Source organism: Panthera tigris, chromosome F3 (assembly GCF_018350195.1).
Source record: "Panthera tigris isolate Pti1 chromosome F3, P.tigris_Pti1_mat1.1, whole genome shotgun sequence".
Classification (NCBI taxonomy): domain Eukaryota; kingdom Metazoa; phylum Chordata; class Mammalia; order Carnivora; family Felidae; genus Panthera; species Panthera tigris.
In genome coordinates this window covers 63,356,473-63,383,933 of record NC_056678.1, presented here as the reverse complement: position 1 = coordinate 63,383,933, position 27,461 = coordinate 63,356,473, and the positions used below count along the sequence as shown (strand labels likewise).

General features: G+C 54.9%; 1 protein-coding gene across 4 annotated transcripts in view; it reads right to left on the bottom strand.

Annotated features, from left to right (window-relative positions):
- The window catches only part of OLFML2B (olfactomedin like 2B), a 37,263-nt gene extending 13,239 nt beyond the window's left edge, over nucleotides 1–24,024 (bottom strand). For 3 of the 4 annotated variants that reach the window (XM_042976150.1, XM_042976153.1, XM_042976152.1), the window contains exons 1-5: nucleotides 23,673–24,023; nucleotides 21,015–21,278; nucleotides 18,412–18,519; nucleotides 5,869–6,045; nucleotides 499–724 (exon numbers count right to left, since the gene is read on the bottom strand). In XM_042976150.1, coding sequence (XP_042832084.1) covers nucleotides 499–724; nucleotides 5,869–6,045; nucleotides 18,412–18,519; nucleotides 21,015–21,278; nucleotides 23,673–23,849 — 952 coding nt within the window. In that variant the 5' untranslated portion in view covers nucleotides 23,850–24,023. Of the gene's footprint in view, nucleotides 1–498; nucleotides 725–5,868; nucleotides 6,046–18,411; nucleotides 18,520–21,014; nucleotides 21,279–23,672 lie in introns of all 4 variants that reach the window. The other variant, XM_042976151.1, reaches the window with a different exon arrangement.
- Between the last annotated feature and the right edge of the window lie 3,437 nt (nucleotides 24,025–27,461).

Sequence of the window (27,461 nt, the reverse complement as noted above, 5' to 3'; positions counted from 1 at the left end):
AAATAAATAAACATTAAAAAAATTTTTTTTACATGGGCAAAATGACTATGCCAACAGCTAGGTGAGCATCAACTGTGAGGAGGGACAGGGGAGAAGCCCAGGTACCTGGAGGCAGGAACAGGTGCGGCGGGGGGTGGGGGCAGGGGTCTGAGCACATCATCCCACCTCCAAGCCTCAGTGTCCTCATCTGCAAACTAGGAAACCAGACTGGGGGGTGGGAGTGGGGGGTGCACAGAAGTCCCTTAAAGCTCTGCTGTGTGATCTTCTGCAAGCCCAGAGAGGTCAAGTGACTTGCCCAAAGCTGCTCAGCAAACTGTGAGACGATACAGCAGGAACTCTGGATAATTCGTAACCGCAGGCAATTTTCCCATGACCTGGCTGGCCCGGAGAGGCCACGGCAGCAATCGGACCCCAGAAGGGGCGTGTGGCTCAGAGGATGTGCAGATACACAGGGTGCAAACGGTGCCTCCCTCCCCACCCCGCCGACCCCCAACTCACGCTGCTCTTCGATGTTGTTCTCCTCCTCCGGGACCTTGGCCTTGTAGTAGGTGATGCCCCGGATGACGGTGGGCTTGGAGGCGGGCCGGCCCCGCAGGGGGACCTGCCTCTGTAGGGGCCGCTGTGGCCTCACCACCTCGGGCGGGGCCAGGGGCCGCGTCTGCAGGAGCTCGATGGAGTTGATCTGCTGGGACACGGTTTCTTCCTGCAGAAACCGCTCCTCATACTGTTCAGAGGGGACACAAGTTAAGGTCAGGTCACTGGCCAGACAGGCAGTGGTAGGAGGAGGCAGTGCTGGAGCCGGGACACTGTCCTACGTGCTTTACGGACACCAACCGATCTTCCCCTGAGTCCCATGAAGTAAGAGCTATTTATCACTCCCACGTACACATCAGGAACCTGAGGCACAGAGACGTCATGTAAATTGCCCAAGGTCCCACAGCAGGTAAGTGGTAGCAGCAGGATTTGAACCCAGGCCCTCTGGCTCCAGCACGTGTCTCTGTAACGTCCACACTGTGCTTTCCAGCCTAGGGCTGCTGCGTGACTTAGATCTTGTCTCAGTTGTTTCCGGGGAGGTCTGTGTGTGGGCAATGGTGTCCAGGCTGGGACATGAGGCCGGAGAACCAAGATGCACCCCTCGGGATGAAGCTTTTCCTTCCATGATCAGAAGGAACTGCTCCACAGCCTCCCTGATGCATCCAGGATAAAGTCCAAAGTGCATGGCCTGGCATTTTCCACCCTCTTAAGCACGGACCCGGACCCAGCTCAGCATTCCGCTGTCTTGTTCTGTGCCCCCAGCCCCAACCCTTCCTTGGTGCTTCAGTCACCTGGCTGACTCCTCAAACTCTCGGCTCTCCTGAGCTGCCGGGCCTTTGCTCGGACTGTTTTCTCCATCTGGAAGGCCTCCTCTCTTCCCCCCTCTAGCTACTTATCATAATGTACCCATTTCTCCAGGCCCCGCTAACCTCTCATGTCCTTAAGAAAATAGTCCCAGCCCTTCTCGTTCATAATTAATCTTTGTTTCCCAGTTCTCACTCTGCACTTTGTGGCAGAAACTTCTAACCGACCACGTAAATCCCGTCTCCTTGTTCCTCTCTAATGGGAAGCTGGCTTTGTGGGAGGGGCCACGGGACAAAGTCCTGGCCAGTGGGGTATAAGGAGAAGTCGGTGGAAAGAGCTTTTGGAAGAGCTCCTTAAAAGGGAGGCTGAGTCAGCTGGAAGGCATCTTTCGCACTCTTCCTGACTGGTCTGGCCTGAAATGCGGACAGGGCGGCTAGAGTAGGGCAGCCCTCCTGTGACCAGGAGGGGATCTGGAGGATGGATGCCACTGACGGCACCATGAAGTTAACCACCCACCACGGTCTGCCTGCCCCTGGAGCCCTTCTACACGAAAGAACAGCAGACTCGGGCCTTCTCCTCAAGATGCTGACACAGCTCCTAAGGGACACAAGTCTATCCCTTCTACCACAGCACCTCTCCCAGCCTGCCTTCCGTGGGCATTATTTAAGAATTTGCCTCTGCAGACCCTGTGGAATAGAAGGACAGCAATCACCTCTTGCTCAGTTTTGATGCCCCCGGCTGGGCGCTCCTTAATATTTACATTGAATTTCCCTTAAGTCATCTCTGTGCCCAACATGGGGCTCAAACTCATGGCCCCAAGATCAAGAGTCGCTTACTCTACTGACTGAACCACCCAGGCACCCCCCGTTGCGCTGAATTTTTTAATCGGAACAAATCCCGAGGAACAGTCTACATTTGTGACTGGCATTGGGATTCTGTCAAATGATGCTTTAAAGTAGGCAGCCCATGACCCAGGCCTCTTTTTTTTTTTTTAAGTTTCATTTATTTAAGTAATCTCCTCACCCAACATCGGGCTTGACCTCATGGCCCCGAGATCAAGAGTCGCACGCCCCTCCGACGGAGCCAGCCGGGCGCCCCGACCTAGGCGTCCCAACAGCACCGAGGACGCTGCCGTGCTGGTTCTGGTCCAGCGGAAGAAGCGCCCTGTCCTCCGTGGAGCTGCTGCCCAGGCAATGGCCTCTTGTGTCCACGGCGTGGCACGCTCTCTGGGTCCTGCCTCGGTCCATCTGGTCACGTAGCCGCCCCCAACCCAGGATCCCGATCACCCACCACTGAAAACAACAGACTTTGGGCACAGGTTCCTGGGAGCTGAGTTCAAAGCCAGGGCCGCCCACAGGTGGGTCCAGTTCCTGAGGGGTGTGGCCCTGACCTGCTCTCAGGAGGAGGGCTCCGGGGGCTCCATAATGAAGAGGAGGCTTCCTGTCGCCCCCGAGCCATGGAAGCCCCCTCCTCACCACGACGAGGTGGGCAAGCGCCCCTAAATCCCGTTACCTGAGACCCCAGTGACATCCCCCCAGAGAAGCAGAGCCCACTGAGAAACAACACCTCTGTCCCCGGAGGCCCAGGGTCCTGAGAGGCAGGGCAGGGCCTTCAGGGCCACAGAATATGAGCTGGAGGAAAGCCAGCCAGAATGGCCAACTTTCTCACTTTGCACAGAAGGAAGCAAATAAGGCTCTTGTTTTGACCTTAAAAATCTGGCCTGGAGGAAACCTGGAGCCCTTCCCAACCACACCCCCAAGGCTGTACTGGGTTTTCCCGTGACAAAAGAGCTGAACCAGGTGACAGAGCAGACATGGCAGCCCCATGCTCCCTGGCATCCCGTGGGGACCGACTTCTCCAAAGCAGGGGCCCCTCTCTGCCAGGCTCCCCTGGCTGGGGCCAGAGAGCTCTCCAGAAAGGGGCAGGCGTGTGCCCAGGGGAGCCCCCACTCCTGCCACCTGCCCCCTCCTCAATTCCCATTTCGGCTGGTGAGCTGAGCTGGACTAGAGATGCAGGGATACGTGGCCTGTGGGGAAGAATTTCAGTGGGCTCCCATTCTGACCAGACACGTCCCTTTATGGCATTTTTTAACCCTTACGACAATGAGGCAAGGTAGAGAGCACTTTACAAATAAGCAAAGAGGGGCTCGGGGTCATTTAGAAATTCGGCTGAAGGTCAATCAGTGAAGTGGCTGAGAGGGGCACTTCCGAATTAGACCCAGGGCTGCTGTCTTTAGAGCCTGCACGCTTCCTTACATTAAGCCACACTGCCCACACCGGTGACCATGGGACTGACTTGTCTGCCATCCAAAAACTCGTCTACACCCCCAAGCCCACAAGGCCATGGTCTGGCTACTGCCCAGCAGACTTGGGGATCCCTCATTTCCCACTGGGAAAGGAGGCTGGGAAGCTGAGAAGAGGCCCCCAAGCGCCTGACTCAGACGCTGTGGGCCGGCTAATTGCCGGACCCTGGCCTCCCTCCGCATTGCAAAAGCAGGTTGTCATTTCTTCATGGTAAACCCCAGGAACTGTCTTTAATTCCAGGCTCTCCGGGACAGGCGGGAACTGCAGTTCCTTCTCCCAGCCAAGCAGATGGAGTAAGACCATGGCGGCCTCTGCCAGAGAACATATAATTTCCCTGGATCCACTGGCGACAGGCTGTGCTGGGCGGCCGCTGCCCCCACCAAGCTTTGATTTCCTCTCTCTGTTAATCCAAGAGTCTGTTGTATGACTTCAACTCCTGGCGTCCCTGTGTCCCCACTCCCAACCCGGCCCCCAGAGCCCCTTGCCAACCCTCCAGGCAACGACCTTGTTGGAGAGAGGCCTCCAACAAATGGCCATTCACCACGCCGAGAAACCCCAACATCATCGACGAGAACCTGAAAATAACCACCGAACCCAGCACCCCATTTGCCCCCTTTTGAGTCATGGGGTTCGCTACAGAGACAGAAAGATGAAGCGGGGGGGGGGCAGGAAGATCCTAGCCTTGGCCTTCCCCCCTTCCCACCCCTCCCTGGCCCAGGCTCTACCCCCTGGCACGGGAGGATTGTGCTCACCTCAGCAGCGTGCTGAACGGGGATTTCAGGAGGGGAAAGGGCTTTGCTGAGCAAGGACAAAACGGGTTTGGTGCATTTGATTTGGTTTACTGTTTGCCCTCAGGAAATATGAGCCGGGTTGCTGAACATACCACATAATGTATCATCAAGACAACAGACGGGTTCTCAGGCTCAGCCGACTGGGAAACTGGAAGCCAGAGAGGGCAGGGAATGCCGGACTCCGCCAGGCCCTAGGCCAGCTCAAGTTGCCAGATGGGCTGAGACAGGAGTGGCTGGGTCCCAGGTGCGGGAAAAGGGTACCTCCAAGTTCCCTTCCAGCCCAAATGTCCTCAGCTTTTTGGTTTATTTAGAAGCTCAGATTTGGGGCGCCTGGGTGGCTCAGTTGGTTGAGCGTCCAACTTCGGCTCAGGTCATGATTTCATAGTTCGTGAGTTCGAGCCCCACGTCAGGCTCTGTGCTGACAGCTCAGAGCCTGGAGCCTGCTTCGGATTCTGTGTCTCCCCCTCTCTCTGCCCCTCCCCCACTCGTGCTCGGTCTCTTTCCCTCTCAAAAATAAACGTTAAAAGAAAATTTGTAAGTTCAGACTTGTTCAAGGATGACCCACTAAGCTGACTAAACACATGCTCAGCAGCTAGTGCCTTGGGGACAACTAAAAATGAGAATAAAAATAATTGCTTAAGAAACATGGTATTTCCAAAAAATCATCAAAGCAGTCATCATGGGCAAAGCCAGAAAATTATTGGCCTTCCTTATACTTATTTTCTGGTCTGGAACTGGTTTTATTTTCAATTCCTTCTTGGGCAGGGTGCAAGCACCGTATGGTCTTCAGGGTTTCTGGCCTCCACAGTCCTGATCTGCCCACTGTCCTGCCTTTGGAATACATGTGCCCAGGATTTCCCCTAACCCACAGCTGCCGTCTGCTTGGCATCTCTTTTACGAGTCTCCAAGCGTTCCGAGCATCGGCTGACTTCCTCTCTTACCCCAGTTCCTAGTGGCCCAGGCAACAGGCTCCTACACAGCAATGCCTAGCCCTTCTCTACGTGGCAGTGCACAGCAACGGCTCAGACACTCTGAGTGTCCAAGGCCCTGCGCCCTGCCTGCCCCCCAACACCCTGCCAGGGGACACCTCGGCGGTACACCTGGAATCCAGGCTCTGCCATCCACCACCGACTCTTGGCCCGGTGAAACACTTCAACACTCACTCACGGAGCCCCTCTGGGCCGCAGAGTCAACCCTGCCCCATCACACCCACAGAACTGCTATCTAGATAAAATGACACCGTGACCGTGAAAGAACCAAATCCGGCAAAGCTCTGTGCACGCGTGAGAGCCATGCCAAGTCCGCATGGCAAGAGGAAGGTGACCGGGCACCAATGGGTTCCGCAGGTGGCAAGTGTGGGGCTCGTGGGGGTCAAAGCAGAGAGGGAATGGGCACAAAGCAGGCTGTGCTCGGAGGCCAGGGAGCCGGGGCCGTACCTCGGGGTGGGTGTAGGCGGCCGCCGCGTCCCTCTGCAAGGCCGAGCGGACGTCCGGCATGCTGTCCAGGAGGCTCTTAGAGCAGTTCTCTTTCCCCCGCTTGTTCATCTCCATTCGGATTTCTTCCATGTCTTCTTTGATTTGCTCATTTTCCTTGGTGAGGTTTTTGGAAACTTCCTGAGAAGAGAAAAAATGTAAAAAAGAAAATCCATGATGAGGCACTGGGTGGCTCAGTCGGGTAAGCATCTGACTTGGGCTCAGGTCACGATCTCACGGTTTGTGAGATCGAGCCCTGCATGGGGTTCTATGCTGACAGCTCGGAGCCCGGAGCCTGCTTCGGATTCTGTGTCTCCCTCTCTCTCTGCCCCTCCCCTGCTCAGTCTCTCTCTCCTTCAAAAATAAATAAATGTTAAAAACAATAAAAAAAGAAAAAAGAAGATCCATTAATGTGCTCTAAAGATGAGCAGAAGGCAGCTGGCAGCCATCTTCGGGTCAGAGCTAGAAATGCAAAAGCAGGCTGAGAAATTGGCCAAGAAGTGACTGGGGCTCTGGAGAGGTCCGGCCCTGTGCTGAGGGCCAGATCCCAGGCAGTATTTCTGGGCCAATACGGCTCTGGGGCGTCCCACTGCTGGACATGCTACCCCAAACTCCCATAGCTTTCCTAGTCATGACACTGCCTTGTCTCTAGGTCACCAGGACACCTGGCTCCTTTTCTGTCATTTGCACACGGTCGTCCTTATCCGGCGAGAACTAACACTACAAAAACTTCCACTCATACCCCATACATGTGTACCAGCAGCTCAATGAACAGAAGAAGGGTTTTTAAAGCAATTTTAGAAGAGGTGGCTGAAGACATCTACTTAACCTGCATTTCTAGTGAACACAAACTAACCCCCAGCACTTTGAAAGCATCATTTACATAGAAAACCCACAGGCTGGTTTTAAACTTTCCTATTTACCCATAAAAACAGATTCCCTAGATGACTTCCACCTGGCAAAGGAATGGTGTTCCAGTCCTGGTTCATACCGGAAGGGACTGAAGGCGCATCTAAGCCAACCAGCACTGGTGAGTACCTCCTGTGTGTCTGAGGAGCAAAGCCTCACGATACCCTGGGGTTCTTGGTCTGGGGGTGCGGGGGAGGTGCCAACTATAAGTGGGAAGAAGGTGCGCGTGGCAAGAGGAAGGTGACCGGGCACCGATGGGTTCCGCAGGTGGCAAGTGTGGGGTTCGTGGGGGTCAGAGCAGAGAGGGAACGGGCACAAAGCAGGGCCCCAGAGGCGGTGACGCAGCACGGGATTTGAACCAGCCTGGGTACCCACAGGCTCAGAGGGGCCCTTCTCCTCTGGTTATTCTGAGGGAGGTTGGTTTCCTGCACGGAGACCCAACACTGTCCTGCTCTGGCCTGCATTCTAGTTTGCATGAGCATCTGAGTTTTTATTTTTTAATTCTTTTTAACGTTTATTCATCTTTGAGAGACAGAGAGAGACAGGGTGCGAGCCGGGGAGGGGCAGAGAGAGAGGAAGACACAGAATCCGAAGCAGGCTCCAGGCTCTGAGCTGTCGGCACAGACAGGTGCCCCGTGAGTTTTCAGATGTGATGTTCTCCTTGGGCCGTGTTTATGACGTGGGTAGAGGAAGCCACCATGTAAAACAGAAGATGCATTTGCTTTCTGTCTTGGGGACCGTAAAAGCACAGACGTTGACAGGCACAGCCCTGCAGCCTGGCAGGATACTAAGTCCTAGAGGAAAGCCGCGGTAGCTCCGAGTGGGGTGTAGAAGTATCCAGGCCGGCAGTAACCCCCGGCATTGTGGCTCCCATGGCTCCCATGGGGGCTCCCCTGACCAGTCTACTAGGCCCCAGAACCACCGGCCACGCCATTCTCCTGGCATTTCATTTCACGGCAGATTTCGAGCACTGGAAGGGCTTGATGTGTTCTGTGGGGCGCAGGCTAAGCTCGTGTCTCTAAATGGCAGTTAACTGTGAGAGAGAAAGCCCCTGAGAAAGAAGTCTTCTTTAAGGAATACCCGGAATGAGCAGTCCTACCGGGTGGGCAGTCATTCCCGATAGGTGTTGTCAGGGGCGGTCAAGTGCAATGGTTAAGAGCAGGGGTTCTGGAGGGAACAGTCTGGCTTACATGTCAATGTTAGTCCTACTTCTTTGATCCTAGACAAATCAAAGTCCCTGAGCTGCAGTGTCCCCAGGGGTAAAATGGAGTAATACTAGGATTTTCCCTACGGATTATTAGGAGTAAATAAGTGCATATATATGGAAGTGCATGGGACGTGGTGATTATTTTTGACAGGATGTTACAGCTGGGTGTTCTAGGCCCCTGCGGGATCCCAGAATTCAAGCCCTTCTCAGATGGGGAAACTGAGGCCCAGAGGAACGATGTCGTTTTCCTCAGACGCCAGACACAAACGTGGCAGAGCTGAGCCCAGCACCCAGCCTCCTGGCCCTTGCTTCCGCAGTTCACTTGTGGAACCACTAAGACGGCTGGGGGGAGGGTCCTGGAGCTCAGCCAGTTCTCTGAGCAGTGGGGAGCCCATCAGAGGGGCCTGTGAATGTTGCAGTGTGGTCTCAGGGTATATGACAGAATATGCATATGCAGAGAAATGCAGAAATGGTGGATTCCCCTAAGTCCTTGTTACACAAAGCATGTCTCAGGAACCTGTTAGGAGCGCAGTCTGGGGCCCCGCCCGGGCACCTGCGGAATCAGAATCGACGTTTTAACAAGACCCCCAGGCGATGTGCATACACATCAAAGTTTGAGAAGGGCTGTCTTAAATGTTGGAAGCTTGGGGTACATCTGCTGGAAACAGGGCCAAAATGTATGAAAGGGGCTGTTTTACCGGAGCCAAATATTTGGATTCACACATTTCTTTTTTGTTTTTAAAGATTTCATTTTTTAAAAATTTCTTTTACAGGTTTATTTATTTTTCAGAGCCAGAGACAGAGAGCATGGGCGGGGAAGGGGCAGAGACAGAGGGAGACACAGAATCCGAAGCAGGCTCCAGGCTCTGAGCTGTCGGCACAGAACGTGACTCAGGGCTCAAACCCACGAATTGTGAGATCATGACCTGAGCCTAAGTTGGACACTTAACCGACTGAGACACCCAAGCACCCCGAAACATTTTATCTGTAAGTAATCTCTACACCCAATGTGGGGCTTCAACTCACAACCCCGAGATTAAGAGTCTCCTGTTCTACCGCGGAGCCAGCCAGGCGCCCCGGGATTCACGCCTTTCTGTACCTCCATGAGCACCTGCTAAGAGCAGCGTCCAGGCATCTCCCCCATGAATTCTCCACATCCTGAGGCAACACGGCCCAGCAGGCTCAGCGGTTCAGTGTTACTTCTTCATTAATGCATTAATGTGCTCAGTGCTGGGCACCAAGGGGTCCAGCAGAAGCCACAAAGCCCAGGATCCTGCTCTGATAAAGACCACCCTCCACCGAGGGGAAGAAAGCAATAAACAAGAAAGCACCAACTAGTGACAAGTGGAAGGCAGGGCGAGGCGACAGAGGTAGCTTCTGACTCCTCATCGAGGTCAATGACTCTGTCTCGAAGGTGGGGGCTGAGGCCCTCGGACTCCACTCTGGGTGGATCCCGTGGCAGGGCCCGCATAGCCTTACGGCCAAAACAAGATTCCGCCTGATTCCTGAACACCCTGCAAGAGTCCGCATCGGCCTGTGCGCTCACTGGGAGAAAAAGGGGTGGCCCCCCAGATTCACCTGCTCCCTGGACCCCGGGGGTTCTAGGTCCCTGGAGGGGCTTTCTTCTCACTGATGTATGAGTCCCCAGTGCCCTTTCTGATTTCAGTGAGGAAGCATTATTTTGGGTTTCGGCACGGGAGGGTTGACATGGCACGGCCTTGAGCGCCCACGGGAACAACAGAGTTTACTCTCCTGAATCAACACCCGGCTGGCGGTGACATCACCCCACCGGCCAGCCAGGCCGAGCCAGGCGGTGTCCCCCAGGATGGCACAGCGGCTCTTCCTCCTCAACCGCCCGCTGACCCGGCCACCTCCCCCCTCCCCGGGGGTGCTGGCCCTGCAGGGCTCCCCACGGCCCCCTGAGAGTCTGGCTTCCCCGTGGGGCACTTCTCAGGAAGTACGGGGGAGGCTGCCCACACAGGGCCCTCTAGACTCAGCCCTGGCAGAAGAGTGAACCCCATGACCTCATGCTTGGGCTCTTCCCCCGGGACAGCTGCAACCGTGACGTCCGTGGCGAGTGCTGCTTGGCTCACAGGCAGCGCTGGCAATGTGGCTGAGGAGGCAGGCAGGGGGTCTACCTGGCAGGGGCCGGCACACCGCACGGTGGCCGCCAAGGATCCCGGTGCTATGAGGAGGAGGGCGGGGAGGAGGGCGGAACAGCCAGTGGACAGAAGTCTGGCACCAGAGGCCGGGCACAGCCAGGCGCAGCACTTAAAGACCCGAGCAGAGCCAAGGACCTGAGAGGCGCTCACAGAGCAGGCGGCTCGTGCTGGAGGGACACGCGGTCGGGCACCAGGCACGGGAGGGTGTGAGCCCAGGGCGCGAAGGGGACCAGCGTCCCATGCTGACTACAGCCAGATGCGCAGATACCAGAGGAAGGAGCCAGGAGAGGGGCTGGGTGTAGGCGAAGTCGGGGGCACAGCTGGCACGCGGTTGGCCAGAGCCATGGAGGGTCTGGTGCAGGTGGGTGGGATGGGGGCAGGGACCAGGGCCGAGGGGGAGACTGAGCAAGAGCGTGAGCCGGCGGTGCTGGGACCTGCTGGGACCTGAGGAAGAGACACCACGGCGCAGGGCTCTGGCCGCTCGCTGTGGCCCCACTCTCCCTGCCCGGAGCCCTGGACGGCGCTGCCGTGAGGGGAGGTGCTGGCTCCGAGGACCAGCCCACACCGCCATCGCCACCAGAAGGCAGGTGATGGGACCGCTCTGGGAATAATGACGCTGCCCACCCCCCCCCCCCCCGACCCAAGCAGGCCTGGCGTGGAGAATGAACCAGGGGCTGCCTGCACGGTGCCAGGCACGGAGTAGGACTTGGTGCGCCCAGCGAAGCTGGAGTGGGACCCCTGCGACCCCAGCAGCAGACAGGCAGGTGGGAAAGGGCAAGTGAGCTAAGGTTCGGTGGGCTGGGCAGGAGGGAAGGGGACGGCCCCGAGGCTGCTGGGTCTTAAAAAGACGCACCAGACACCTGCAGGAGGAGACAGAGCTGGACTGCGGCTGGGCCAAGCCTGGGCCCCGGGTCATGCAGCAGGCACGTGCCCCCACATCCCAAGAGGCCACCTGACCCCATCGCTCGCTGGCTGGGAGTACACAGGGCCCGATACAGATGGCAAGCCTGAGGGCCCAGACACTGGCCTTCCTTGAGGGGGTGAAGTAAGTGTGGGGGTGACCGGATCCTGGGTGGGGGGCCCATTCACGGCTCCTGGTCACTCGCCTGCCCTTCCCCCTCTGAGCCGTCCAGGACACAGCGAGGACCAGGTGGCCTGGGACAGCCGCCCCAGCCGACAGCTGTCTCCAGCCCCTGGTGAAAGAGCTGGTGGGGGAGAGCAGCTAGAAACAGCCGGTGCTCCAGCTGACAGGACCCGGAGCGATCCTGGAGCACGGATGACGGAGCTGGGCAGGCCGCCTGGGTGCAGGGGCCACCTGCTGTCGCCTTCAATCACTCCCCCCGCCCAGCCCCAGACAGCTGCTGCGCGTCTAGCCCGCATCAGCTGTGGGGCCAAGACCCGGAAACAGAGATGGCTCAGGCCCAGGTTGCCCTCAAAAGTCCAGAGCCTGGAAGGACAGCCAACCAAGCAAAGAACAAGAAGTCCCAGGCCTCTGCTGGTGAATTTGCTTTAGGGGCAACCTCACCCCTTTAAAACAGCCACGGGCTCCTTGCACCTACAAGCTGCTCCCAGGCCAGCAGATGGAGGGCGGGCTCTCACACCTTTAGTCTGGTTAGCCGAAAGAAAACCTTTCTTTCCACAGAGACAAATTCGATTTGAAGTACATACAAGCCCAGGAGACAGAGTATATTCACTCGAACCCATATTCAGATGTAACTGAATTAAATAACATTAAAGCCGAAATTTATCTTAGAAATATTATCTCCAACCCTTTCCCCTTTCACAGATGACAACACAGTAGTCGGACAGGGTGGGGGACACTTCTCTCCGAGAGTAGGAGAGGCAGGACGTGACCAACTGCGAAAGCAGATTTGCTCAGGAAAAACAGTGAATCCTGGGGGTGTCTAGAAGGGCATGGAAGGCAGGCACAGAGGGAAGGCCTAGAAAGAGACAGTTCCCCTAACTCACGGCCAGGCCTGCACAGACGAAAATTACATTTTCCTATTAGTTGATGAAAAGATACATCCCCTCGAGTCAGGAATGCTCCTGTGATCTTGCCTTTCAGACCAGAAACACAAAGGCCACCGAATCCTTTGGTTTGAAGAAGAAGCCTCAGCAAAGCCTGTGCTGGCACATTCTGGGGAGCAGGCCAGTTCTGAGTCTGGTAACTACATCACAGAGTTTTAAATTTTTTTAATGTTTACTTTTGAGAGATAGAGCATGAGCAGGGGAGGAACAGAGAGAGAGGGAGACACAGAATCCGAAGCAGGCTCCAGGCTCTGAGCTGTCAGCACAGAGCCCGACGAGGGGCTCGAACCCACAGACCGCGAGATCATGACCTGAGCCAAAGCCAGATGCTCAACCGACTGAGCCACCCAGGCGCCGCATTTTTATTATTTATTTTTTGCATCACAGATTTTAAATCTTACTCGGACACAAAGCTGTCAGGGGAAAAGGCTTCGGAGAACACACAAGGTTCCACAGTGACCATCTGTGCTCACGGACAAGTTTTACAAACCCCGGCAGACGTGTGTGAGGAGAAGAGTCGAGTCACCCTCTGCAGAAGGTGCAGGGCTTCCGCAACAGAAAGCACACTCCGGGCAGCTTGCAGGCACGCAGCTGTGTTAAGAGCAGGGGCTGTGCACCCACACATACACGTGGACATACGTATCCACAGTCACACGCATATCCAAGTACTTGGGAGCACTGACAGGTGTCCTGCTGCCACGCGGGGGTGGGGCACTTCTTCACAAAGACCTGCAAGTTGTGTAGGAACGACTTAATCATACTAAAACCCTGATGCTAGAAGAGATTATTTTAATGACCTGTCCCTCTGTCCTTTTCTCCACTTTGATAATCAATCTGCTCCTGGAAGCAGTATTTGGCACTGGGCATAGGACCCCATGACTCTGTCCCGCTGCCTTCAGAATCCATCCCCGGGCCTGGGCAGCCTACGAGGTTTCGGGTCTCCGGGTGCACTCAGAGCTCAGGGTAAAAGTCTTCTCAGCGGAATCACTGTCACTGCCGGGCCTATACGCAATGAACAGGGTTTGCCTTTGGAAGCCACAGATTGTCCTTCTAGACTTCCGATTCCCACCTCTGCTGGCACCTATTCTCTGTGCCCACCCACCCCTGACTCTAATGTAACTCATACTCCTGGATCTCCTTCCCCTTCCCAGCCACTGCCAGGAGAGGGTCAGCCTTACTCTGCCACATCCAAGGTCCTGGACCGCTGACCACCTTGGATGTTACTTCTCCCTGGACCAGTTCTCGAGGAACGCCCGCGGGGTTTCGGGCCTCCACCAGGCGAACAGAAAAGATGTGTGGGGGGTTAGGTTTCCGGAATACAGTGAAATGGCCCTGCTCTGCTACACTCTCCAAACTGACGAAAGCTAGAAAGTCTGACCACAGCAGGTGCTGGCGGGGACGTGTGTGGCACTTTCAGTCCCCGCTGGAGGGAACGTAAACTTGAAGTACCACTTGGGAACACAGCTTGGCAACCCCCCGCCCTACAGATGAAGATGAGCGTAACTAACGTCCCAGAAGCTCCCTTCCTACTTACACACCGCAGAGAAATGCACACGCGAGTGGGCCAGGGACACAGACAGGGACGTGCATGTACAGGGAGACTCCTGGGCTACTGTGAATTATAAAACTGCAAACACACCCCGTATCCATCATCAGCACAACGGAGTGATCAACCGTGGTGCATTCACACAATAGACTACTACACGGCGATAAAAGTAAATGAACTACAGGACACAAAACCACGTAGGTAACTATTAAAAACAAGGGGTGCCTGGCTCGCTCAGTGGGTAGAGCATGTAACTCTTGCTATCTGGGTCATGAGTTCGAGCCCCACGCGTGGCGTGGAATTTACTTAAAAACTACTGAAAACAAAATTGAGGGGCGCCTGGCTGGCTTAGTCGGTTGGGCGTCCGACTTTGGCTCAGGTCAGGATCTCATGGTTTGTGAGTTCGAGCCCCACGTCCAGGGCTCTCTGCTGTCGGCGTAGATAGAACCTGCTTCAGATCCTCTGTCCCCCTCTCTCTTTGCCCCTCCCCCACTCACATTCTCCCTCTCTCTCGAAAATAAACAAATATATTTAAAAAATAAATGTCTAAAAAAAAACAATAAAATAAAATCTAAAAAAAACACACAAATGAGTGAAAGAAGCCTAACACACACGTGTGTGCACACACCGACACACACAATTCTGTAGGGCTCTTTATTTAGAGTTCAAAAACAGACAAAACTAGTATATTTAGGGATGCATCCTTAGGTAATGAAAATGTTTAAAAAAAAACAAGCAAGGAAGATGATTAACATAAAAGTCAGGACAGAGGTTCACTTCAGGGAGGGGGTGTGAGGAGAGGCCATGTGGGGGGCGCTGAGCCTTCCTGAGCTGGGTGGTAGTTACATGGGCATTTGCTTTATAATCTTTTTTTAAGTTTATTTATTAAGTTTATTTATTTTGACAGAGACAGAGAGACAGAGAGGAAGGCAAGCAGGGGAGGAGCAGAGAGAGAAAGAGAGAGAGAGAGAGAGGATCCCAAGCAGGTTCCGCACAGACAGTGCAGGGCTCTAACTCACAAACCATGAGATCATGACCTGAGCCGAAATCAAGAGTCAGACGCTTAAGCGACTGAGCCCCCAGATGCCCGGCTTTGTAATAATTTAAGCCGTACCCTCACCACGTATGTACTTTTCTATGCGTGTGTTATTTTCACAATTCAGAACAACAGCTTCACCAAAATCGCTCCAGGAAGCAGAGCTCTCGGAGTTGATTTTACCAAAAGGTGAGACTCGAACGGTTTAGATTCGACTTCTCTCTCCTTCCTCTTTCATCTGCAAATGGAGTTTCCATTCCTGCGTCCTCCTACATCCCAGGGGCGGGGATGCACACGTGTGCCCGCTCCCACTGCCAGGCCCTGATCCTACTCTGGGCAAGACGCCCCTTCAATCTGCCCCCTTTGTCCGGTCTGACCTCCGAAGCACTCCCCTTGGGCTTCCAGAATATCCAAAGACCAGGAGCAGGATTGTACTTCCATTCCTCCCTCAGAGCCCGGCTGCAGAAGGAGTGTTTTCCCCATTTACCCAACACCGTGCCTCTCCACCGACTGCAGACAGACAGTCAGCCAGCGCCAGCCGGGAGATGAGAGGCTGGATGTCATGCCGGGAGACGGTGCTCTGCTCCGTGGGCCCAGGGCCCGGACCCATCTGTGACGACTGCCACGCCACAGCACCCTGCAGCCTTGGACTGCCTGCTGTGCGGAACCTCTCACTCCTGCTAATCCTATTTAACAGGAATTCTGGGACACAGCCACAGTTCTGCCTAGAAGTTCCCTTGGAAGAGCTAGTTTTCAGCTCCGGTTAGGAAAAACTGATGCTTCCAGGGCAGATAGCAATGATTCAAAGCAACTTACGGGGCTGATTAGAAAGAGCCCCGGCCCAGGAGCCAGAAGGCCTGAGCTCCTGCCTACGTTTCCCTAGCACTTTCCACAGGCCTCACATCCTGCCCAGCTCACAGGGACAAATGTACGGAATGTATACGGGGTGGTTTAAAAACCATAATTGCTATATAAATATAGGGGATTATTATTATTAATACGAAGGGCCAGTTTTTGCTACTAAACATACCATGGTTTTAAAAAAGAGATCACTCTCAAAAAAAAAAAGAAAGAAAGAAAAGAAAAAGGAAAAGAGATCACTCTCAAAAAAAAAAGAAAGAAAAGAAAAAGGAAAAGAGATCACTCTCAAAAAAAAAAAAAGAAAAGAAAAAGGAAAAGAGATCACTCTCAAAAAAAAAAGAAAGAAAGAAAAGAAAAAGGAAAAGAGATCAGTCTCGCTGAAAGAACTAGGATCAATTTTGGCAAAACTCCAGTTATTGTGGACTGCACCAAATTCACCCACTAAATCCACTCCTCTCCTGTGCCGGCAGTAAGGGCTCAGCTGCTAACAGGCTGCAAACAGACCACAGCCCTTGAACCAAGCTCTCGGAGGCCCAGCGCCTGATTCTGGCCTCACGAGCACTGTGCTCTCCCCCCGGAGCTGTCTTTCCCAGGCTCCAGGCTGTTCTGCAGACAGAATGAAAACCGGGTGAAAGCGGAAGCGGCTGCCGGCCCTGTTCTATAAAAAAAAAAAAAAAAAAGCAACCCTCTTTTAGAAAGGGCATTGCACATTTGGATGGTGCTAGATGCCAAGGGTTAAAGAACTTTCCAATTTCCAAGGACGACTTGGGTCCTGGTTTAACTTCTTTTGAGCCCATTTGAAAGAATCAGGAGAAAGAATCCCAAGCCCGCACGAAGCCCTTCGATAGAAGGGTGGCGTTGACCATTCCCAGTCTCTCCATGCCAGCCGCCAATGCTGGGGACAGAGAGAGTGAAGGTGAGGCCAGCTTCTCTTGGCAAGTGCCCTCAGCAAGAGTGGGTTGATGTGGTCCCGTTGGCCGCCTCGAACTGTCTGTGAAGCTCAGGCTCCAGGGCCCCGACGCTTCTCATCAGACCTGGTAACTGAAAGGCTGGGGACCCACCAAGCCTCCCAGGGCCGGTGGCCATGGTCAGAAAACGCTCATCACAGCACAGGGGGAGTCAAGCCTAAAGACGGGCGGACAAGGAAGCGGCGTTCGCTTTCCGGGAACACTGGGGTGTAAGGAAGGGGCTGAAACCAACCTTCGCAAGGGCAACGTTTCATCACCCGCATCCCAGCGACTCAGACACAGCAGCAGAGAGATGCTGCCCCCACTCACTCCCTGGCCATCCCCCGAGCGCCTTGTTTTGTTTAACCATTTCAAAGTGTTTCCAAGATGATCAGCTCACTTTTTTATCCCCTGAGCAATCATGCAAGGTATGTAGGGCACCTCTCCCGCTTTACAGATGGGGAAGGTGAGACACGGCCGCTTGGGAGCAGCCAACAGACAGGCGTCCGCTCCGTCCTGACTCCCAGCCCAGCGAGCGCTCTTTCTGCCAAACTGCAGAGTCTTACCTTTCTCACATCCTGCGGCTGCTCTTCAGCCATCATGGAACCCCAGCTCCTCCACGAGAGCCCACCCCCAAAGCCCACTTTTTCATGAGGAATATTGGTCTATTAATCATTCCGTTATTAAACGTGCCATTTACGGTAACATTCTAAAGATTGAACGGACCTACTTTTTTGAGTCACCGTTTCGGGTATCGGTTCAAGACGTGGATGCCAGTCAATGACACCTGTGTAAGCTCCCGACCCAGAAGGGTGAGTGGGGAATGTCCCTTTTCTGGTGATTAAATGACTTACCTACGTGTTAGAGCATTACAGCAATGGAATGGTGTCCAGGTTACTGTGGCGTGTGACGATTTCTCTCTCGCACCCCGACCCACACACCACCCCCTGGAAACCACGGTGCCAGCCACACATCTCCCTGGAGCCCGGTCATAACCATGTGATGCCTGTCTGTGGAAATGACACTATCAGTCCGTTCTCCCAGGGGGTGAAGAGCCTGAATGTTTTCCAGCGGGGAATATTATGCATCAGCAACCGTTCTCACGTCTTTTTCCTCTCACGTGAACCGGAGATGCGTTACCACACAAATGCACGCACACGTACAGAGACAGAAAGCAGAACGGCTAAAATGACAAAGCAAAACCGGAAGAAGAAATGAACAAGCATGCACCCAGAAGGGAGATGCCGCCATCTTAAAACCGGAAGGGAGAGGCTTACTGTACTTTTACGTTTCATTTAGCTCTGAGTTCCCTGCAAGTCAAGGTAAAAACAGAAATACGTTGGAGACACCTGGATGGCTCCATGGGTTAAGCATCTGGCTCTTGATGTGCGCTCAGGTCATGATCTCACGGTTCATGAGTTCGAGCCCTGTGTGGGACTCTGCACTCACAGCATGGGGCCTGCTTGGGATTCTTTCTCTCTCTGCCCCTCCCCCTCTTGAGCACACATACGCACACACACACTCTCTCTCTCAAAATAAACAAACTTAAAAAAAAAAAAAAGAAATACATTGATTATATGGTTCTTGTGTGTGAAAAAAGAAGGTATTTACATTTATATTTCATCAATTCTTTGTCGCCCACGATTTGGCATGAGTTTGAATGGGTGTTTTATGTATATGTTTTCTTCCCAAAGCACAGGATAGGTGAAGTCTAGTCAGGATACACGCTTTCTGAAAAAATATTGTGGGAAGTTGGATATGCTTTCGGGCCTGATGGAGAGAAAGATATGGAAACCCAGAATCTTCCTTACCTCCTCCAGTTTATCCATCCGTCCAACCAGTTTGGTAGTGACAGAATGCAGCTTCAGGAGATCCAGACCATAGAAGGCTCCTTCCAGCATGTCTATGATGGTGGAAAGCTATGGAACATGAGTAGCAGGTTAGTCGAGGGCTGGGGTGTGACGCCCAAGATGAGACTTCTCCTGTCAGACCCCCAAGCTGGAGGCTCAACAGAGAGGCCACTGGCCAGGAACGGAGAAGGGGGCTCTTGGAAAGTGGCGTTTTGTAGGTGGGAAGTATTGTGCCCCCCTGGAATACTCAGATAAGAAAATGGAAGAATCCAGGGGCGCCTGGGTGGCTCAGTCGGTTAAGCGTCCGACTGCAGATCAGGTCATGATCTTGGGGTTTGTGAGTTCGAGCCCCGCGTCGGGCTCTGTGCTGACAGCTCAGACCCTGGGGCCTGCTTCGGATTCTGTGTCTCCCTCTCTCTCTGCCCCTCCCCTGCTCATGCTCTGTTTCACTCTGTCTCAAAAATAAATAAAAACATTGAAAAAAATTAAAAAAAAAAAAAGAATCCTAGAAGAACAAGTGAAACTGAAGTCTACACATCTTCACCCAATCGCTTAGACCCCTCTTCTGCTGTTAGGTGTATGCCTGCTTGTCTTTCCTCTTAGACGCTGAGCTCCTTGAAAGTGGTGCCCCATCTGGGGCGCCTGGGTGGCTCCGTCGGTTAAGCGTCCGACTTCAGCTCAGGTCACGATCTCGCGGTCCGTGAGTTCGAGCCCCGCGTCAGGCTCTGGGCTGATGGCTCAGAGCCTGGAGCCTGCTTCCGATTCTGTGTCTCCCTCTCTCTCTGCCCCTCCCCCATTCATGCTCTATCTCTCTCTGTCCCAAAAATAAATAAACGTTAAAAAAAAAATTAAAAAAAAAAAAAAAAAAAGAAAGTGGTGCCCCATCTTTGTTTCCCCAAGATCTCTAGCACAGCACCTGGCCCACAAGAGGTGATCTGTAAATACTCAACAAAGTGGCTCATAAACTTCGATGCCTTGAGGATGTGCTCCTGAAATACCCAACCTCGTCGTCTACCCTGGAAGATACCAACAGTTTTCCCTCAGCACTACAACTAAACTAACCACGGGGTAAAAGAGGCCCCATGACCCATCTCTGCGATAGCATGCCATTGTAGGGCGCGAGCCTTCTCAGTGCTTTTAATGCTGTCCTTCCTGCCAGTACTCTAGGAGGGCGGTGGCCGAACATCTGGTGATATCCAGGTCACCCAGAGCGCAGGCAAAGGGGCAGGTGAGAGATGCTTGAACTGGGCCTCCCTGCCGAGGACCAGTCCCTGGAAGAATCTGCTGGACACCCTTCTGCGATTTCTGTTCCCCACCCGTCTCCCAGCCTTGCTGGTAGATGAAGAACTCCATGTCATGAGACACTTGTATTCAGAAGCCCTCCTTCCTCCCCACCAGAGGAAAGTAGCTGAACCGTGGGTGAGAGCCGCAAAAAGGCATCTTGTTGGCACGCACTGGGATGATTTTCTGAGTGGCTCCCAATAGAAAATTTTGCCTGCTGCTGTTCCAGAAGCCCCCAGGAGTCCAATCCTGTAACTGGGTGGTTCAGAAAGCAGCTTGATGGTGGGGCTCTGAGGCACACTGGATCCCGGGGCAGGGTGTTAAAGCACCGTCCTGCTAACCCCCGCTCTGCGAGAAGGGCATCCGTGACCGCCAGCTACCGTGCGCGTACCAGGCACGGGCACAGAGGCAGCTCTTCACGTTGGTCATTCACGAACAGGACGCGTGTCTACTGACCCTGACTGCGTATCAGGCACCGTGCCAAGTACTCCGTAGGGTCACCCATCGGTTCCCAAAGCAACCCCCCAAAGCAGACGTTGTTATCCCCACTTGCTACTCAAGGAGACCAAGGTGGGGCAAGGCAGTTAGGCACCTTGAGTAGGATTACACGGCAAAGAATAGCGGAGCAACAATCTGAACTCAAGTCTGTGTGACTGCAAAACCAGGCCCAGGCCACCGCTCCCCCCTGCCGCCCCCCACTGCAATGAAGCGGGGAGGGCAGAGATCGGACAAAGTCCTCAGCCCACCCCTGCAGCAGCCTCAGGCAGGCCTGAGCTTCCCCCCCCCATCCCCCCGCCGCCCCGGACCAGGATCACGGTCTGATGCCGACCCACAGCTGGCCCCAGGCCCCTCCTACCCTGGGTCACCCTGGCCCGTGGGCTGAGGACTGACGGGCTCGCCCCTCCGTGTCTCTCGCCTCTTTAGGGTGCGTGCTGGGCTGACAGTAAATCGTGGCAACAGCTCTCCGGGAGAAGAACACTGAGTTCTTCTGGCCCCAGGGCCTGGCAGTGGCTCCCAGGCCCAGCCTTCCTGGCTCCACAGGGAGAGGCAGGCACACTTTGCTGTCAGCATCCCCTTTAGACGTCCGGATTGCGAACGACCGCTTTGTCACATGACCAGCCTTGGACACACACAGTACTCCAGACGCCAGGGCCTGACCTTTACAGGCTAAGACACGTCCCATTTACTCAAAGGCCTTACAATCCCTGCAACAGCTTCTGCCAGAGGCCTGGGTCCCGAAGGCGTCCTCCCACCCCTGGCCTCGCCCCCACACCAGGTCCTACCTTCAGGTCCCGGCTGTCTGCCGCCCGCAGCTTCTGGAGCCGAAAGTCTCCCTCACAGGGATTGAGGGCCGACGGGGGTGCGACACAGGCACATTTGCAGGACGAGCCCGAGGTGATGGTTTCCACGGTGTAGAAGTCTTCCTTCCTGGAGGTCCCCTCGTTGACCCTCTGGCAGGCGTCTCGGCCCAGGGGTCTCACCACGCACTTGCACTGACAGTCTGAGCCCTCAGACACAGCCTTGACCTTGTCATAGTCTCCCAGCAACTAGACAACAGAGATAAAGCAAGAAAGGGCTGGGTGTGCAAATACAGGTGCCTCTCAGCCCAGCACCTAGGAAGGCTCTCCATTCACCCTGTTGAATGTCCTGCACTAGCCCAAGACCTCAGACAACTCTGAACTGTGGAGAGAAGAGGTCATCAGAACACAATTTGCTGACTCTGAAATTTCCTTGAAGGCACGAGGAGTTCAGCTCTCTTCATTTGTCTTGGAAAGCTGTGTGCTTCTCAGGGGGCCTTAGCCTTTCATCATTTCAAGGAAAAAAACAAATGAGCCCCATCATTCTTCCAACGGCCCTTGCCTTAGCGGACATCCAGATTTAGATTAAAAAAGAAAAAGGAGAAGGGGCTATAGGGAGGATTGGAAAGCTGATATTCCAGTCTGAAGGCTACTTGCTTTGATCCTTGTTCACTCAGTGACCACATACTGAATGCCCATTCGGGGCTGTGCCAGGTAAACAGACGGGCCAGAGAGCCCACCCGCGTGGGAGCTCTCCGTGCAGGAGGCACACAGATCACAGCCATGCCAGGTAAAGGGTGGTAAGTGCCCTGACGTGATGATGCAGGGCAGTCGGGGGAAGGGGGTGCTCAACCTGGAGAGAGGGGCTCCGGCCAAGCATCAGAGGAGACTTCCTGGAGGAAGTGGTATTTGATCTGGCCCTCGAAAGACGGCTTCAGTTTGGAAAAAGACAGGCTGAGTAAGGTTTACGCAGCTTAGGGATTCACTTGGCTCCTTGAACAGCTTCTGAACCCAAACCCTAGGCCAAAGCCAGGAGAGCAAACTGGCAGCGGTTGCTGCTTCTACGATGCTAAACATTTCCTTCTGAGCCCTGGCCCCTGCCAGCCTCCCCAGGCTGGAAATCACACAGCAGCAGCAGCAGCAGGCTTTCTGGAGCCACCATTCTGGGCACTTGCTCGGGGGGGGGGGGGAAGCCTCCTTCCTCCTCTGCACAGATCCCGCATCCCCAAAGCCACGGGGCCCCCCAAAGCCTTTCTAAGCACCGGGAAGGGTTCCCTTCACTTGCCTAATGACCTCGGCAGGCAGGCACAGACCTAGCTGGAGTGGAAATGTTCCTGGGATGCTGTTGGGGTTGGGGAGGGGGGAGGGAGAAGGCTTGTAATGTTTTTCTTGCAAAGGCTGGGTTTCTTCTAACACTAATATTTGCTTTAGAGCTGTTGTCAAATACAGAATGGCGCAGCGGGCTAAGGGGTAGCAGTGCAGGGTGACTGAAGCGGCCGGTCCTCAGGGGCTGACAGTAAAGCGTGGCTGTCTGCTCTCTGAGACTCTGCCTAGATTCCTGCCGGAGCCCGCGCTGAGGCCCCGGGTGGATACCTTCCTTTCAGACTCCGGTTTCAAGAACACTTGTGGATGGTCCTCCAGAGCCCCAACATGAAGGGTTTTCATGTCCTTTCGGTTTAGAGGACAATGAGAGGTTATGGGTGGCTCTAGGGATAGATAGTAGCCTAACTTCCCGAGGAAGGGGAACTGATTGTTCTTCCCCCGGGAAGGAGACAGGACCCAGAGCAAAGGCTTCTCCAGATGCAGGCAGCACTGAAGGCACCAGATGCAGCCATCCCTCTTCTTTAGGATGACGGCAACTCCCACCACACGTCATCATGCTGAACGGAACACTCTAGAGAACTGTCCCTTCCAGTCACCTGGGCTGCAGATTGTCGAAGACCTGGCTCTACCCACCTGGAGCTACAGCCGGGGAACCAGGGCGTGTGTGACCATCGAGTCAGATAAAGCGAGCCAAGTACTTTGTAAAGGGGCACTTGACGAAGCCGGTCCCTATCAGCTGTCACTCACCCCCCACTGACCACGCGCCAGAGGTGAGTGGGTCTGCATTTCCACCCTGCCTTCACCAACACACGGGGTCTCGTCCGCCAGCCCCTCTGCGCGGGGCCACCTGCCACGCGACACACCTGCAGCTGCTGCTGGGTCTCGACCCCGCTTCTCCCTGGTGGGTGTCTCACTCCGGGCCCGTCAAGTGCCTTCCCCCTGGGGCAGCCGTCCGCCCGCCCCAGTCCAGCGTGCCCGCCTGTTGTCACATTCCAATTCCCACGAACAGCCACACAGGCAAGACACGACCACACTTTCGCAACCCTTGAGCTAGAAACTAGGTCTGGATTATTATTATCCGTTACGTCCCTCTTTCCAGGGAGCTGCACGGAGTCTTCCCTTCCTTCTCTCCTTTCTCCCGATCCGGTGACCTTGAAGTACCCGTCCCGTCCCCCGAGAAACGCAGCGAGGAGGGCACCGCGCACGCCCCTCCCTCCGGGAACGGGGCGCAGCGGCCGGCCGCACGCCAGCGACGACGGCCACCTCCGGTCCCCCCCACCCAGCGCCCCGGCCCGGGGGTGGCCAGGGCCCGCCGCCTACCTGCGACAAAACGTTCTCCTGGTTGTCCGCCTCGTTCTGCAGGGTCTCGTCCTCCGTGGGCGCCACCGTCGGCGCGTCCGGCGGCTCGCTCGTGCCGGCGGGGGTCACGCTGGCCCCCCACTGGGCCCGGGCCACCACCAGAGCGCCGCAGACGACCAGCAGCAGGGGCTTGGCCATGAGGGACGCGGGCAGAGGGGCTGCGCCCGTGGGAGAGCGGCGGGCTCGGGCTGCGGGCTGGCACTGAGGCGGAGGGCGGCGCGGCCGCGGCCCGGGAGTGGCCGCTCAGAGCGCCTGCTGACGCTGGGCGCGGCTGAGCGCGGCGGGAGGGTGCGCCCCCGAGCCCCGGCGCATGTCCTCCCCGGCGCGAGCGGCCGCGACTGTGCGGCCCCGGCCGAGAGCTGGGCGCGGGGCGGGGGCGCGGGGCGGCGCGGGGCGGTGGGGGGGGGGGGAGAGGGGGCGGGGGGGGGCGGTGCCGGGAGCGAGCGCGGCGTCCGCCCGGGGGCTCAGGTGGCAGGCGGGGCGCCGGGCGCGCGGGGCGCCGGGGGGCGGGGCGGCGCGGAGGGAGGGAGGGAGGGGGAGAGGGCGGGGGCGGGGCCTCCATTGTGCGCGCGGCCCGCCCCTCCCGGCCCCGCTCGGCGCCCCCGTGGCCGCCGCGCGCGCCCCCCCCGTCACGCTCCCCGCACCCCCGCCCCGGTGAAGTCTGGGGTCCCCCGTGCGGTTCCGGCCTGCGGCCGCGCGCCCCCCCCCCCAGGGGGAGGCAGACAGGCAGCGGGCGCTCGCTGCGAGCCCGAGCCCCTGTCCTCCGCGCGCTCCTTTTATCGCCCCCCGGGGAGAAGGAGCCTTGCTCTCGGCGTCTCTCTTCCCGGACTCGGCTCGCAGCGCGAGCTCCGGCAGCTTTGAACTTAGCGCCACTGGGAGCCTGCCTGCCCGCCGCCGCGTCACACCCTGGCAATACCTCCACCCGGAGGATGGCCGTTGAACTCCCTGCCGGAGTGGGTCCTGGTTTTGCGAATGTCGAATACGAAGACCGCGACTGTCAATCGCGGACGCTCTGCGGGTCCCCGGGGGGGGGGGGGGGGGGGAAGCGGCTGCCCGAGAAGCCGATGATTGTCCAAGGGAACAGCTCTTAGCTAGCTTCCTGCTTTGGGACAGGTGTCAGAGTCTGTCGCTACGTGATCCCCAAGAGGGCGTCCACTTTCAACAGCGTGCGATTATGTTACAGTGTCCCTTAATTAGTGTCCCTTTGGGGGCGCCTGGGTGGCCCAGTCGGTTGAGCGGGGGACTTCAGCTCAGGCCATGATCTCACCGTGAGTTCGAGCCCCGCTTGGCGCCCCTCAGGGCTCGCTGCTGGCAGAGCAGAGCGGGTTTTGGATCCTCTGTTCCCCCCCTCCACCAACACTTTGGATCCTCTGTCCTCTCTCTCTGCTCCCCCCCCCCCCCCCCGCTCATCCCCCCTCTCAAAAATAAACATTTAAAAAATTTAGTGTCCCTTTTGTGAACCTACTGTAAAGATTAATACTGCGTGAATTCAAGGAAAGGCACAGTGCCTTCCGGGACAACTGTCATCCTGAAAATATTGAACAGAGCCAGACCCCTTCAAAGATGTGAAAGGTGTCAGTACGCATCTTGGGAAGTACAAACACCTTGCCTTTCACACTAAGGAATAAGTTGCAATAGTCAAAGTCATGAACTAAGGAGCTTCAGCTCATGTAAGTGATGATAGTTGACAGACATATGATTGTCTTTATTAATGTTTAAATAGGGTTTTGTTTTTGTTTTTGTTTTTGTTTTTTGTAATCTCAGTTTGTGGACAAAAGTCCAAGGTTCTGGGTGTCTGGGCCTGTGGAAACTCTCTCACACACACACACACACACATACACATGCAAAGTACTCTGTGTGAGCTAGCAAATGTTTTCTGAAACTAGACGGTAGTAAACATCCATAAAACATAGTTTTCAAATTCAGTTCGAATAAGTGTTGAATGTTGGCTAAGCGCAAGACAACAAACTAGGTTGCTAGATCTTTAATGGGAAGATAAGAATGTCCGTGTTTTCCAGAAGGAGTGGGGTGGAAGTGAGGGGGTAAGCAGAATAAGGGCTCGAGTTGCAAGGCAGGGTGAGAGCATTGGCCGAGGGCGTTCAGGAGGTATAGGCCACGTGTCGTTGAAAGGTCAGGCCTTCGTGGAAGAGTGACGCTGGAGGTGTCTGGGTGTGTGAAAAGGCTTCAAGGGAGAAGATAAGCCAACGAGATATAGGCAAGAAAGAGAGGGCATTGTGGGCAGAGACACAAGCCTGAAGCGGATATTCAGATCTCAGACTGCTCGCTTCTTAGGGAGACCTTCCTGACTCCACCACCAGGGCCATTCCTACATTGTATTCTCCCGTAGCACCTGTACCTTTGCCCCGCAGCATTATGGGAATTACATTTTTCTACTCCTTCGTGGATTGCTTCAGTGACGCCTCTCTTTTCCACTGGAATGTAACCTCCATGAGGGCAGGGCTTCTGTCCGGGTTTGTTCAGCATTACAGCCCCAGAGGTTAGCCAAGTGCCCGGAACAAAGTAGACACTTCGCAAAACTGGTTGGATGAACGGGGTCTACAAACAGTCCGGGTGGACACATCCCAGGTACTTTCACAAAGACGGCCTTTGTATCGATTAGTGTGCATTTGACCGCGAGTCACAGAAAATCAACGGTGGCTTAATCACATATGCATTTATTTTTCTGTCATTCTAAGAAGACTGGAAGTTGGCCATTTTAAATTTAGTTCAGCAGCTCAATGAGGTCATCAAGGACCCACGCTCTTTCTGTTTTCCCAACTATCATTCTTAGGGTATTGGCTTTTGTACTTAATCACGCGTGGTGGAGGCCAGTCCTCGATACCCCTCTGCCATTCTCTTTGGCCAGATACTCAATTCCCCAATCTTTCTTGCAGCTAGGGGCAGCCACGTGATTCACTTCTGGTCAATAGAATAAAATAAACCTACAGAGACTAGAAAAGATATGTGGCCTCCTGATAAAAGAAACAAATTAGAAAGAGGAGCTTTCTGGTGCCCCCGTTTCTTGTGTTAGATTGTAGTCATGATGCCTGGAGCTGTGGCAGCCATCTCACGACCATGAGGCCTTTCTCCTATTGAGCTGAAATAGATCTCCTTTGAAAGTTTCTTTTTCAGTTCAGTCCTGGGGCACCCGGGTGGCTCAGTCAGTTAAGTGTCCACCTCTTGATCTCAGCTCAGGTCTTGAGCTTGGGGTCATGAGTTCAAGCCACGCATTGGGCCCCATGTGGGGCCCCATGCTGGGTATGGAGCCTACTCAAAAATAAAATAAAGCTCAAGCTGTCTGGGTGGCTTGGCCGGTTGAACATCTGACTCTTGATTTCTGCCCAGGTCATGATCCCAAGGTCAAGGGGTTAAGTCCCAGGTCAGGCTGTGTGCTGAGTGAGGAGCCTGCTTGAGATTCTCTCTCTCCCTCTGCCCCTCTCCCCTTCTCCTCCTCTCCCTCTCTCCTTCTCTTCCCCACCCCACCAGCTCTAAAAAAAAAATATTTTTAATTTTTAATTAAAATGAAGCTCAGTCCCATGGTCATACACAGACCTTTCCCACGAGAGAGTTTTTCTTTCACTTAAATATAGAAGCTAAGTACCTTCTGGATCTCCTTCTTTCTCAAGCTAACTAACCAGATAACTAACTCACCTTATATACCCATTTTATTCACCTGTTTCTCAGACCACATGGTCTTTTGGACCCCCTATTATTCCAGTTTTTTTTTCTCTAGAGAGGTTTGAGTAGATG